This window comes from Anticarsia gemmatalis, chromosome 9 (assembly GCF_050436995.1).
Source record: "Anticarsia gemmatalis isolate Benzon Research Colony breed Stoneville strain chromosome 9, ilAntGemm2 primary, whole genome shotgun sequence".
Lineage (NCBI taxonomy): Eukaryota > Metazoa > Arthropoda > Insecta > Lepidoptera > Erebidae > Anticarsia > Anticarsia gemmatalis.
In genome coordinates, this window is record NC_134753.1 from 12,609,246 (window position 1) to 12,624,585 (window position 15,340).

At 38.7% G+C, this 15,340-nt stretch overlaps 1 protein-coding gene across 5 annotated transcripts in view; it reads right to left on the minus strand.

Moving 5' to 3' along the window:
- bru3 (CUGBP Elav-like family member bruno 3) overlaps window positions 1-15,340 on the minus strand; it is a 797,460-nt gene that overhangs the window by 563,707 nt on the left and 218,413 nt on the right. For all 5 annotated transcript variants that reach the window (XR_012959607.1, XR_012959609.1, XR_012959608.1 and 2 more), the window contains one exon: window positions 14,078-14,160. Coding sequence is in view for 2 of the 5 variants with exons in the window: in XM_076118110.1 (XP_075974225.1) it covers window positions 14,078-14,160 (83 nt within the window). In the remaining 3 variants the exon portion in view is untranslated. The remainder of the gene's footprint in view (window positions 1-14,077; window positions 14,161-15,340) is intronic.

The window sequence follows — 15,340 nt, forward strand, 5'->3', positions numbered from 1 at the left end:
TGTTTTTTTTAAAGTGACCTTTAAATACCCATAAAATAATTTTAATAGAACTACAGTATTGGAGGTAGCCTAAATTCAGAACGTAGTGACTATCAGTTTTAGTATAGACCGGCTATTCAACGTGCGTAATGTGGTGATGAATGACCACAATTATAGATTAGGTACGATTTGAGTAACATACGCAACCTCCAAATGATATCAAGGTAAAGTTATCTCTCTGATAAATAATAATAAAAATCTTCACTTGTCTAATGTAATAAGTATATAAAAGTAAATAAGTTTTACCTATTATTGTGTCACTACAATAAATAGACAAATCCTTCATTAATTTAAATCAAATATAAACACCCATCGCTATCAATATTAAAATCAATGTAACACCCATTATAGCCAAAGATTCACCATTCATTCACGCCCGTGTCAATGAACCTCAGGTAAAGTAAACATGTAACCGCACGGTACGTGTTAACCGCAACCCAAATATCCGAAATTCACACTTTCCCATAACCCACATCCCCATGGCAACTATAAAATATAATATTTTAAGACGAACTCCCATAGATATGGATTATGGTAAAATTAGGACAATTAGATTTTTGGTAGTCTGGTAGACTGAAGCAAAATATTGAACACGTATTTTCTTATCTATAAGTATTTAAAGAGTCACACAAAACAATACCGTGTACATTTTATAGCAAAATCCAAGAGCTTTTTTCATTCTTGAATGATATTTAAATACTTTACACCTTTTTTTAGAAAAACTAAAAACATATCGAAGATTTTTCTTTTACATAACATCACGCCTATGATAGGCGTGATCTTAAGTTGAAGCTAAAAGTGTACAAAATACGTTTTTTCTACACACATATTTATACAGCAATTTTTTTCCTCTCAACATCCTAAGACCTTCATAACCCCATAGCAACAATAAAACACTATTTCAAGAAACTCCCATAGTGATACCATCTCGTATTTTTTAGGGATACGGTGTTCGTCAGCCAAATTATAAACAGGCGCTGTACAGCAAAAAAATGTTCATCCCGAAATTTTCTCCATAAATCATCGTCGTGGTTAAATTTTATCTTCACGATTTATTTTCGCCTACTTTTGTGTAGGGAATATTTCTCGCGACACAATAATGTACGTTTTATTTATGTAGTGTGTGGATTGTTTTGTTTGTTTTTGTAAGATTGTAAAGGTATGGGTTAGTAAGTTATGGGAAATGAATTTTGTAGTATGTTGTGATCAGAAAATTATAGCTGACAATATGCTGATAATTAATAAAAACTGAACTTACAGATTTTTTGTACTACCTCATTTAATATGACAGGGGAGTATAACGCAAAGAAGTAACTTTTTAAACATTTAAAAGTAAATAAAAACAAGCATTTCTGTACTTCGTTCTTTTCTGTATTTATGTAATATAGGTAATATACGTAAATGAAAAACACAGGGCCCAGTCTTTTACAAAATTAAATATCACTACCCATTTCAATATAAGTCCCCTTATATAAAATGGTTGGGAAAAACCTGCAAAAAATATTAAAAATGCCGCTACGCTTTCAACCAGCAATTCATAAAATGCACCCCAAAAAATGTTCACATAAAGGTCTTTGTACACTAGCGGAAGTGCGGCACACGACACGACGATGAAATTGTATGAGGTATCGCGTAATTACGCCACATGTAAAAGGAGATCCGAAATTATGCCGCGTAATAAGCGGCTTGACTGGCTTAGTGTATATGTTGCCTAACATTTTATGGGTATGGTTTTGAGGGAAATATCAAATTTAAAAAAAAATACAAGGCTTTTTTATTAATACATATTATAAAGTAATATTATATAAAATATTCTTGTTTTCAATATGACTTCATTCGTGCTAATAAAAAATGTAATATAAAATCGAATATGGTGACAAAAACAAAACATATAAATCCACAACTGCACTTGTTAAACGATCCAAAAAGTATACAAAAAGTAGTGTTTCTTTCTACTTTCTAGTCTTAAGCCAAGATAGCACAAAGCGATATTTTGGTCACACAAGCTAAAGTCGCCCCACTTAAATATGTAAAAATGCAAATAAAAAATCTCGACCCAGATTTTCGTCCCGAGATTTCAGCTTTAGACCAAGAAGAGCTCCTTATGCACTAAGCCGAACCGACGACTTAAAATTTTACGTGTTAATTTTTCGTACGGATAAGTCTGAAGACATGTCTTAGTAAAGTTTTTTAACCGTATACAATTACTGTAAATAAGCTCGTAAGTAATACAAATTATATTACTAGACAGCTGTTGTGCCTAATAGTTTTATTCACCTTGTCTTATAATTTACTACACGCAAAGAGTATCTATCAAATATCAAAGCAAAGTCTATGGTTTAGCATTTTTGTAAAATGTATGTCATTTGGTAGTCGTAAAAAGTGTGCGCTTAAACAATCAATTAAGTGTCTCAATATCTATAATTTTTGAGCTAATATATTTTTAATACCAAAAAATACATTTAAAATTTTTGCGTTATATTTTCGTTTTATTATATTTTCAATGCACTAGTAAAGTGGCACAGCTCTTCTGTATATAAACAAGGTTATAGCATTCGAAGTGTTATAAAAAACGCCATCAAACGTAAAACATACTTATACTACGCGACGTAATACGCGAACGGCCGCACGCGCCCGATGTGTTAACTTCATAATTTATGAATACCGTTATGGGCACAAAATTTCTTACGCCTGAATTATTTAATCTACTTTTCCATTACGGTTTCGCTAAAATGACACAATTTATATTCAGAGCGGACGTACAAAACTCAGGAGTATGACTTTATGGAAAGATTAGGGATGAGATCAAAAATTAAAATACGTTACGTTCCCGTATCGTTTACGTTCCGCGACGTTTTATGAGGACTCGTTGGGGTGACGTAAGGTTATAATGTTGGATTGGAAGAAATGTCTGGTGTGAAATGGTTTTGTATAAAAAGTTGTGCGTGGTGGCGCCACTGAGCACGACACTTATCGTTAAGTTTTAAGAATTGTTATGTTATTTTCTAATATACGACTGATTGTATTTTTATAAGGTAGATAATAAGACAAGAATTGTAAATATATATACTTTATTTAAGAAATTGTACAGAAATACACTAAAAATTGTTAATTAATGTAAGCGGCTCTCGTCGCAGTCAAGTTTCCTAGTACTTAAGCTTTTGTCCAAAATGTCTTACTGGAATCCTATTGGCTAAAATGCGGGGATTCTAATTGGTCCATTTTTATCGGCCAATAAGAGGGCCTACATTAATTTGAGGATTTTGTATAAATATGGTGGCCATTTGTACTAGCAACACAGTCCACAGCTAGCATCGAAACAATAAGGATCTGAAAATAAACTTTCTTCAAACCGCAAGAAGTCTTCTTATTTACCGGCACAGCATAATGTACCCAGTACATTAAATGGTCCTTCGAGCCGGATCCAGGAAGAAAACATTGAAGAAAGAAGCCTGAACATTATTGAAGAAAGGATCCTGAATAACAGTGAAGAAACAAGCCTGAAGCATTATCGAAGAAAGGATCCTGAAAAACAGTGAAGAAACAAGCCTGAAGCATTATTGAAGAAAGGATCCTGAAAACAGTGAAGAAAGAAGCCTGAAACATTATCGAAGAAAGGATCCTGAAAAACATTGAAGAAAGAATCCTGAAAAATAGTGAAGAAAGAAATTATTAAAACTGAAGATAGAAACGTGAACAAAACGAAAACATGCCGACTACGCGTTCAGAAGGAAAGGGGCGCAAGACGACCGCACAAACACCGTCGTCGTCCGAGGGCACGGCCAGCACCTCGGCGACCGGTGCTACCACCGAGGCTACGGGCACCAGCGTCACAGGAACGACCGACAACACAGAGAACACAGCAGCCACCACATCGGTCACCGCGACGACAGCGCCCTCGGGACGAGCCTCGGCACCGCTTGCGCCACCAACAGACGAAACACCTTCGGTAACCGCTTCAACAGCACCGACGCTCCGGATGGACGCCGCGTGCATGCAGCCGCCCGGCGGGAGGACGGACCCTCTTCCGAACCGCAATAAGGAAACTACGAAACCAGGTGAGACAGTGACAGTGCAAAGGAAAGTGAACATTAGTGTGCAACCGAACAAACCACAGTGCCCCTCCCCCCCGCCAGTGCTAAGGGCGCAAGGGGGATCAACCGCGAGTCGTGTTAAAGCTATTAAAATCGCAAAAGCGCGGGAAGAGTTGTTACGCTTACAAGTGGAGTTGGCTACCGCGCGCTTAGCCGTCCTAGAGACTGAGGACTCAGATGAAGAACAAGAAGAGATATCCGTGTGTACGAAAGAGGAAGTGAACGAAAGGGTTGACAGCTGGCTAGAGAGGCAAAACACGCAACCAATCTTGGCGATCACGAACGAACCACATCAGCCGGAAGAGCCGTCAGTTATCAGAACCACTATGCAGGGAGATCAACATCAGTCGCACGGGACTCTCACACCGGCGGGAGCTCGACAGGACTTCAAGGAACTTGCGGAGGCCATAACGTCAGCAGTGAGAGCGGGTCAACGACCTAAGTTCATCGAACTACCTATTTTCAATGGTTCGTATCAAGATTGGCTACCTTTTCGCGCCGCTTACTATGAAACGGAAAGTGTGTATAGTACAGTAGAAAACATAAACCGCCTGAGAAGAAATCTTAAAGGAAAAGCCAGGGAAGCAGTTGAGGGTCTGCTTATCACCGACGCTCACCCATCCGAGATAATGCAAGCACTCGAATCTCGATTTGGACGACCAGAGTCAATAGCGATGATGCAAATGGAAGCGCTACGAGTTTTACCACGTCTCACAGAATCGCCCCGCGACATATGTATATTCGCCACGAAAATCTCCAATATCGTCGCTACATTAAAAACCTTAAGCTGTATCAACTACATGTACAACCCGGAAGTGAGCAAGACAATAGTGGATAAGCTGACGCCTACCCTGCGATACAGATTCTTCGACTTCGCCGCTGCGGAACCCAAAGAAGACCCAGACTTGATGAAGTTAGACAAGTTCCTGAGAAGAGAATCAACGCTATGCAGTCCTTACGCGCTACCTGAGCAAATATCAACACAACCGCCGTTCACCGCACAGAAGAGGCCACAGAGAGTTCACAACATCACGGAAAAACCGTACACACCGAGATGTCCGGTATGCGAACAAACAGGACACTTGGTGACAGAATGTGGACGTTTTAAGAAGATGAATGAAGATGAACGATGGGACATAGCCAAGGCCAAACGACTCTGCTTTCGATGTTTGAGATATAGGAAAGTTACTCACCGTTGTGCTACGAAACAATGCGGCGTGAACGACTGTAAATACACTCATCACGCGCTTCTACACTGTAACAAGAAAGAAGATAAGAAAGAGTCCGAAGCGTCGGAAATCATCACCTCTACGTGGACGCCTAGAAAGAAACAGTCTTTCTTAAAAATCATACCAGTGCAAGTAGAAGGTTCTACAGGTCTAATTAACACCTTCGCGTTAATGGACGACGGCTCTACAGTGACCCTGATCGACAACGACCTAGCCAAGCAAATAGGAGCGACAGGACCCGTCGACCCGTTGAAAATACAGACAATTAGTGACGTCAAAACGTCAGAAATAGCCTCTAGAAGAGTCACATTCTCGATTAGAGGTATGAACGGCTTTGAAGACAGAATACAGGCTCGTACAGTAAGAAACTTCCAAGTATCGTCGCAACGCGTATCTAGGGAACACATCAAGGCGTGTCAACATCTGAGGGACATACAGGGAGAGTTGACATATGAAGACGTGAAGCCGAAGCTACTGATCGGACAAGACAACTGGCATCTCCTACTGACATCGGACATAAGGAAAGGAAACAAAGACCAACCTGTGGCATCTCTCACGTCACTAGGTTGGGTACTCCATGGCAGTTTGCTGAAGCACAAAACCCAGAGCATCGACTTCGTATCCCATATGACCGAAACAAATGAAGACCACATAGAAACCTTAGTCAAGCAGTACTTCGAGATGGACGCGATCTGCCTGAACCCCAAGAGACCTAGATCAGACCCAGAGGAACAAGCCCTTCGAATCCTAGACAACACTACGAAAAAGACTGAAGATGGAAGGTATGAAACAAGTCTGTTATGGCGTAAAGAAGACTACAACTTACCCAACAACTACGAGAACTCCTTGAAGCGTCTACACAACATCGAGAAGAAGATCGATCGAGATCAAGTTTTGAAGACGAAGTACAAGGAACAGATGGAAGCACTCGTACAGAAGGGATACGCAGAACCTGCACCTCGAGAAACAACACCCGGTAAAACTTGGTACTTACCACACTTCGCGGTCATCAACCCCATGAAGCCAGAGAAGTTACGAGTGGTACACGACGCAGCAGCCAAGACGAAGGGAGTGTCTCTCAACGACATGTTACTCAAAGGTCCGGACCTCCTACAGTCTCTACCAGGCGTCGTGATGAAGTTCAGACAACACGCTATAGCCGTCACAGCCGACATCAAGGAAATGTTCATGCAAGTGCAACTACGAGTTCAAGATAGAGATGCGCTACGTTACCTATGGCGAGGAGATAGAAGAGACGACAATCCCCCCGAAGAGTACAGAATGAAGTCACTAATATTTGGCGCGTCGAGCTCACCATCAACAGCGATCTACGTCAAAAACTTGAACGCGAAACAATACGAAGTGTCAAACCCAGAAGCAGCGTTAGCCATCAAGAACAAGCATTACGTGGACGACTACTTGGACAGTTTCGAAACATTGGAAGACGCTATACGTATAACAAAGGACGTGCGACAAATCCATCAAAACGCAAGCTTCGAGTTGAAACAATGGAAGTCGAACTCACCATCACTATTAGCCGCATTAGGAGAACAAGAACAAAGGGAAGATCTCGAGTTATACACGTCGACAGAAACCACAGAACGAGTGTTAGGAGTCATATGGAAGATCACTACAGACGAATTAACGTTCAATCTCAACTTGGCGAGAATTGAACCGCCACTACTGAAAAGGAAGACGCCGACGAAGAGGGAAGCACTCAAGATCGTTATGTCTCTATTCGACCCACTAGGACTCGCATCACCGGTGACTATCAAGGCGAAACAAATACTACAAGAAGTCTGGCGCAGAGGAACAGGCTGGGATGCTGAAATACAAGAGGATCTCGCAGAGGAATGGAAGATATGGATGGAACATCTACAAAGACTTCGAGACGTGACCATACCACGGAGATACCTCGGCTACAGCGATGCGACTAAGCTTCAGCTTCATGTCTTCACCGACGCGAGCGAGTCTGCCTACTCAGCGGTCCTATATTGGCGAACGGAGACGCCGAACGGGGACGTAGCAGTGTCACTCATCATGGCTAAGGCGAAGGTAGCACCTCTTAAACTGACGTCGATACCCCGCCTAGAACTACAAGCAGCAGTGATGGGAACCAGAATAGCTGAAACAGTCATAGAAGAACATGAGAAGAAACCCGACAAGAGAGTATTTTGGACAGATAGTCGAACAGTGTTAACTTGGATACGAACGGGATCAAGATCATACAAACCCTTCGTGGCTCACCGCTTAGCAGCGATTGAAGAGAGTACAAAGGTAAACGAATGGCGTTGGATACCAACCAAGATGAACGTAGCCGACGACGCCACTCGAGACGTACCTGTTGCCTTCGACAAGCACCACCGATGGTACAAAGGTCCTGACTTCCTGCTCACCGATGAAGAACTTTGGCCAACAGAGAAGCACAACGAGAAGACGGAAGATTCGACAGAAGAGAAGGTACACCTCACACGCCACAAGGAAGATCTGAAACTAAGTCAAGGTTTACCCGATGTATCACGCTTCTCAGACTGGAATCGACTTCGATACACAACAGCGAGAGTTCTACAGTTCATTCAACTGTGTAGAAACAGGACGGATAACGTCAACTACAAAAGGACAATCAGAAACACAGTGAAGGACCCGAACTGGAATCAAACAACGAAGAGAGAGGTGGTCAAGAAAGCAACTTCCTTACGCAGCTACGACAAGATTATCCCGGTAACAGCTGAAACACTCAAGAAAGCAGAAGAACTTCTCATGTGTGCATCGCAAGTAGAAGCCTTCGCAACAGAAATAGAAGACTTAAAAGACAACAAACCGATCAACAAAGAAAGCCGTCTACATCACCTAAGCGTCGAGCTAACCAACGACGTCTTCAGACTCAGGAGCCGAATCGACGCGATAGGAGCAGCCAACGAAGCCATCAAAAGCCCTATGGTGTTAGACGGAAACCATCCGACCGTAAAGTTGTGGGTCAACTCAGTACATCGACAGTTACATCACGCCGGAGTTGAAGCTACAGTGAACGAGTGCAGACAACAATACTGGGTCATACGCATTCGTCCAGTGACCCGAGCTATACTGAAGAGATGCCTGTTTTGTAGAATGAACACACAAGTACCGCCACACCCAAGGACCGGAGACTTGCCAGCCTGTCGCCTCGCGCATCATCGACGACCCTTCACGTATACAGGCGTGGACTACTTCGGACCTCTCTCGGTAGCTGTTGGCAGAACAAGACAGAAGAGATACGTCGCAATCTTCACGTGCCTCACCACACGAGCTGTACATCTAGAAATAGCGGGTTCACTCACAACCGACTCCGCTATTATGGCGCTACGCAGGATGATCGCGCGACGTGGGTGTCCAACAGAAATCTGGTCGGACAACGGTACCAACCTGAAGGGAGCAGACAAGGAACTCAGACAAGCAATCGACGCAGGGACATCGCAGGAAGCAGCGAAGAGGACAATCTCCTGGCGCTACATACCCCCCGGTGCACCATTCATGGGCGGCGCATGGGAGAGATTAGTGAGGTCAGTCAAAGTGGCCCTCACAGCGACACTGCACGAGCGAAACCCTACGGAGGAAGTCCTGTCTACTCTACTTAGCGAAGCCGAGTACACCGTGAATAGCCGACCGCTGACTCACGTATCAGTTAACGCAGAAGACCCTGAAGCTCTCACGCCCAACCACTTCCTATTGGGCGGACCCGGCCGAGTACCACAACCCGGTACATTCACAGAACGAGACGAACTTTCAACATCAAAATGGCGAGCAGCGCAACGACTAGCCGACGTTTTCTGGACGCGGTGGCTGAGAGAATATCTACCGGAACTTCAAAACCGGCGGGAGCCCCACGGACGCGGACCTGCGGTACGAGTCGACGACCTAGTGCAGGTCGTTGACCCCAACCTGCCACGCAACATCTGGCTACGAGGACGTGTGACAGCTGTCTACCCAGGCCCGGACAACGTCGTGAGGACCGTGGACATCCTGACCAAAGGAGGAGTTCTTCGCCGACCCGTCCGCAAGCTGGTGATACTGCCGCTCAGGGGAGACGACGCACCCGCACCGACAGAAGATGCGACGACCTCGCACGGCGGGAGAGATGTGCGTGGTGGCGCCACTGAGCACGACACTTATCGTTAAGTTTTAAGAATTGTTATGTTATTTTCTAATATACGACTGATTGTATTTTTATAAGGTAGATAATAAGACAAGAATTGTAAATATATATACTTTATTTAAGAAATTGTACAGAAATACACTAAAAATTGTTAATTAATGTAAGCGGCTCTCGTCGCAGTCAAGTTTCCTAGTACTTAAGCTTTTGTCCAAAATGTCTTACTGGAATCCTATTGGCTAAAATGCGGGGATTCTAATTGGTCCATTTTTATCGGCCAATAAGAGGGCCTACATTAATTTGAGGATTTTGTATAAATATGGTGGCCATTTGTACTAGCAACACAGTCCACAGCTAGCATCGAAACAATAAGGATCTGAAAATAAACTTTCTTCAAACCGCAAGAAGTCTTCTTATTTACCGGCACAGCATAATGTACCCAGTACAAAAGTGCCTTATTACAAATGTACGACAATACAACGTATAGAGTTTAAATCGTATACCGTGTTTACAATAATTTAGCTTTCACTCATTTATTTATTTATACCAGAAGCGTGTACCCAACCTGATGCACTAACAAAGCAGAACTGGGTATTAAAATTGCATAATTTTGGTGATTAGTTGATATGATAAAAAAAATCATAAAATATATGAAGTATAAATACAGTCGATCGTCTTTTTCTATAATACCCCACATACACTTGTACAGTTAAGTTCTAAACGGAAGTTTATTTTAGTCCGAAGTTAGAATTATTTTTAACCGTGACCCGAGTGCTACGGCTAAATATAGAATATCCTTTTTTTCTCGCGGGTGAACTCAACACTCGCTTTGGTACACTGGGTCAATGGACTTTGGTTTGACCCTTCATAAGCGTTTTTGAGAATATATTTATTTTGTATTAGAATAACTAGGAACTCTTTGGAATGTACAAATACTGATCATACTATTGTATGTATGTAGTATTATAAATGTACAGGTTTGTCTGTTCGTCCTGCACGCTTTCACTGGTAAACAGCTGAACCAATTTCGATGATATTTAGCATGGGAATGCCCTTTGATGCAAGGACCATTCTTAGTTTCGGATTCTTAATTAGTTACGGAAATTGTCTTTTGAAAAAGCAGAGAAAAATATTTGAAAAGTCATGATTAAAATAAAGGTAAATTATATTGTGAAGTAAATAAAAATAATAGGCTATAATTTAAATAAAAAATTAGTAAATATTCAATGAAGTACTTATTCCATTTTGCCATCGAGCACAATCGCAAAAAGCACTAGACTCAAAGAAACTCCTTTAAGACATCACAGAATGCGGCGTAAGTAATCTAATCCACTTTCTCGTGTTGCCATTAAGACTTGTACCAAAGACTGTACATGTACCGTCTTTTTAATCCATTACTGTGACGACCTGTCAAAATCGTGCTTGCATAATTTCATAACGGTTTTACGTTGCTTTTGAGGGTTAGTGAGGTCTTGGTGTGTTACAATACATGTGAAACAAGGTATGCTTTAGATTGTTTTATTATTTTAGTAATTCTATAATATCAAACCATTACTGCCCCACTACTGGGCAAGGGTCTCCTCCCGTAACGTAGGACGGATTAGGCTTTGAGTTAAGTGTTTCTATATGACACTATAATAATTGAATCTTTATAGGTTTCTGTCTGAGAGGAGAACCACCCAGTGATAGATCAGAAGTGAGGTAAACTTGGATACTTGAATGAAGAACTTCGAGTGATCATCATTTGAATCAATATTGAATACTAATGTAAATCATCTGGCTTGTAATATTCATATGTTTTTCATAAGCTATGTCAAGACCATTACATTTATTACATTATTATTGATAGGTATGTTTTGATTGATTTGACGTCTTAGGAACTATCAAAGTCAATGCTAAACTAATATAATAACGTTATAAGCATTATGATCCAACAAACTAACAACAACAAAATTGAATAACCCTAACACTAGATACTCACATTCATAGTCGAGACCTAAGGGGTTTATCGGTTATTTGCTAGTTCATAAGGTACGAGCAAGTTGGCACGAACTATGCATAATTGCAAACTTTGTACACTACACGTTATCGCCGCATATTCAAAATGTACAAAGTTTTGCGAGTATACGCTGTGATAACAATCGATACAATTATGTATACACAAGGGTGTTATCAAGAATTTTTATATAGAGTCTTCTCACAATAGCTAATATATTATAAATCTTTTCTTCGGGAGGCGACACTACTCATTCACTTATACTGCGATTCTCTACCACTATCAACTATCGCCAACCAGCTAGCTGTCGAAAAATTTTGTTTGACAATCGGTACAGCATATCTAGCGGGCGTCGAAGAAACCATACTAGCAGAACATTTTAAATGTCAAACTCTCGAATTGTACTACTGATCACCAGCTATTATAATAAACTCCTGTATAGATATAGGTGGACATGTCACGTTTTAACATTTAAATTATAAATTTTATTCCCAACGAAAAATAAGTTAGTAGAAACTTATACTATTGGCAACAGAAGCATCAACGCATTAAATTAAAGTCTGTTAAAAGAGTTATGCTATTTTTGTATTATTATCTATTAACAATTTGTCGTAGGGGTAATAACGATATAATTTTCGATAATAAATGAAAGGAAACATTTACTAATCTAAATTTGGCACAATCTTTAAGTCACGCCGAATTCTCACGGCTTGCAAGGCAAGTCTGAGTGTAAGTAGACATTATTTTTGATGAAAGTTTAAACATTATTAACTTATTTATTCATAATTTATCTGCTAAATAAAGCCAAGTACATAAAGATAACAATAATATATTTTAGCTAAACGAGCCTCGTTAAGCTAAGTCGCGTTTATGACGCAGTCATTATACAATCGTTTTATTCCCTTATAAAATTAGCATCGAGTCGAGAACACCGAGTAGTGGTTCATTCTACGTTTCACCTTCAAAATTTAAGGAACAATTGCTTTATAAAATTTGAATAATATTATTTACTTTTGTTATGTACATAATGGATTTTGGTAAAACATTTTTATTGCCTGAAGGCTAAGTACCGTTTTAAGGTTAAGAAAATTATCTTTATTCTAACAGCCTATAGAAACTATGAACTTTCGATATTAATGTACTTTTTGGAGTGTGGGCGTTTATAGTCTTTGTTACATTTCAAAATTAGTTGTAACCTAATTAATCAAGTTTAGTTCGCCACGTCACTAGATAACTATGCAGCGGGAGGCAGCAATTTCGATTCTTAGGAATCACAAATATTTTTTACGTCCTACAAATATTTCTTCCAGATCTTGATTTGTTTTATGTTGTTGGTATGCTTGCAAAAGTTCCCCCGAAAGAAAAGCAACATAAAAGCCGTCTTCCAAACATATCCTACTCCTAATAAAGGCACTTATCCATCTCTATCAATTGTTAGATCCCTTACTGCATTGTAAAAAGTGACCTATTACGTAAGTTTAAATAATAGTAAAAGTACTACATTAAATTACAAATACTCGCGATTCGTCGTACACAAGCATTTTGTACGTAACGCGCGACAGGAACTAAGTCGCTCAGTCGGAATTTGTTACAGTGCGAAGCAATCAGTCTGCTACTTATTAAGTCTGAAAGTGCTTTGTATTTAGTTTATGTTCATTTGAATTTGAATACGTAATAGAAGAAAGATGCTTTATTTACATTTCGAAATCATTATTTTATATTTGTGATGATTGTTAGTTAGTTGGTATAGAATGACCATTGACCATTTACTCAAAAAAATAAAGTCTTCCTCGATAATAATATCTCTATATGTATGTATATAATTATGTACTGTCTGTGTACATTGGTTTACATACTCTTGATATATACTTAGTATAATTTAAAAGTTTAGTTATTCTCCAAAATAATTAAATTCTATCTACTCATAGAAAAACGAAAAATTCAGATGAAAATCTAAAATTATCAGGTAGATCAAATCACTTCTAATATACTAAAAGAACGAAAAAAACATAGATAGCTTTAGGAGTACGCATAGAAAAATATCTCAATCACATTACTGTTGATCTACTGATTGAATTCTGTTTAACTTATTTTTATACTAATAATAATGTAAGTTATGTTATAACGATGTATTTTTTATGTGAGTTGAAAGTGGGACACTTATGCCTATTATGCAAGTGAAGGGTTGGACGTGACTGTCTAAGACTCTTCGCCTACTCTCTATTATTTTTAAAATTTAATTTAATTGTAGGCGTAGATGAGCAGTTTTTATCTAATTTGCTGTATTTTTATTGTAATTGTTCAATGTAACTTGAGTGTTCATAAAAGTAATGAGTTTAAAAACAATAATGTTGCATTATCTTAATGTGATTTATCCTAAAAAATGCCTAATAATATTTTTAATTCAATAATTGATCGTATTTTTTATTTTTTTATCGCTGCAAATTATTTCCCGTTTGGTTATTCGAATACTTTATATAGATTCCTACATTTCTATCAACAATAAAAATTAACCTTCGCAGTATACATACAATAGCAATATAAAATACCGTATTCGGTCTTATAACTAAGTAATAAAACTAATATTTACCCCAGGTAGTGTCCGTTTCTCATGTAGGGCTGACTGAGCGCTCGAAGCGCTCTCTGGATTGAAGTATGTCAGAAATGCACACCCTGTAACAATACAAAAATATATGTTAATACAACATTATAATACAAAACTTAGATACTTAGATTAATAAAGAAAAAACAAAATTCCACTTTATTTGACTTCTTGCGAAACAGGCAAGAGGTTAAACCAAAGGTTTACATTCCCACCAACACCCAAAGGTCGATGACTTCAACTTTCTTGTACCGAAGGAATACTCTGAAAGCATTGATAGAAATGCAAAGATCCATACGGATTTTGACTCCATACGGAATTCGAGCCCAAAACCTCTGCATCGGCTATATCGCAATTCTGAACTCGTACTTAAAAAACTGAACAAAACAAAGTTACATAAATAAATAAATAATAGCTCCAAAACTAACCTACATTTTATTTATGAATATTAAATTAGTAATATTTCAGTAAAATAAAAGTTGTTTCATATATTTGCCAATTCATTCGAGTTTAATTCATTCATTGAATCGAATCATTCAATTCATTCATCGTTATTAATAAATTCATTCATAAACAAACTCGGAGATGTAAGGGTGAATACACACTTGTAAATCTGGCATAAGAGGATAGACTAGTGTAGACTGCAGCTAATGTATAAAAATGCAAAAACATACTCAATTAAATAAATTAAAGGCAATTACTCATTATACACAAAATCGAACAAAATTTGTAAAAAATCAACTTAAAGCAAAACTAAAACCAAAGATAAAAAACACACAGGAACTCATTGATGAGGAGAGGTCTCTATAAAATTACATTTCAAATCTGTATTAAATTTAATAGGTTGCATGAACTCTCAAATAAATTTAATTCAAATAAACTACTAACTAACCTACGATTGAAAATATCTCATTTTTGTAGATGGTTAAATATGAGGCTTATTTAAATAGTTTTTATTTAGATATACACTTTGTAAGCGACGAAAAAGGTAATATTTTTGGTTTGATTTTTTTTTCCTTAGGCTATACGATGCTGTAACCTCGATTTTAATCACATTTTATAATATTAAGAATTTTACAAAATTAAATGTGAACGAAATTCCTGTGATTAATTAGGTACTTGTATATTAAACTTCTGGAAATAATATTTTCCGTAATTGGACGTGATCTTAAAAATAATTTCCAATTAATTACAGTCTCATTAGAATTCATGAAAATTTGCGATTTTCTGTAATATGGAAAATACGACATG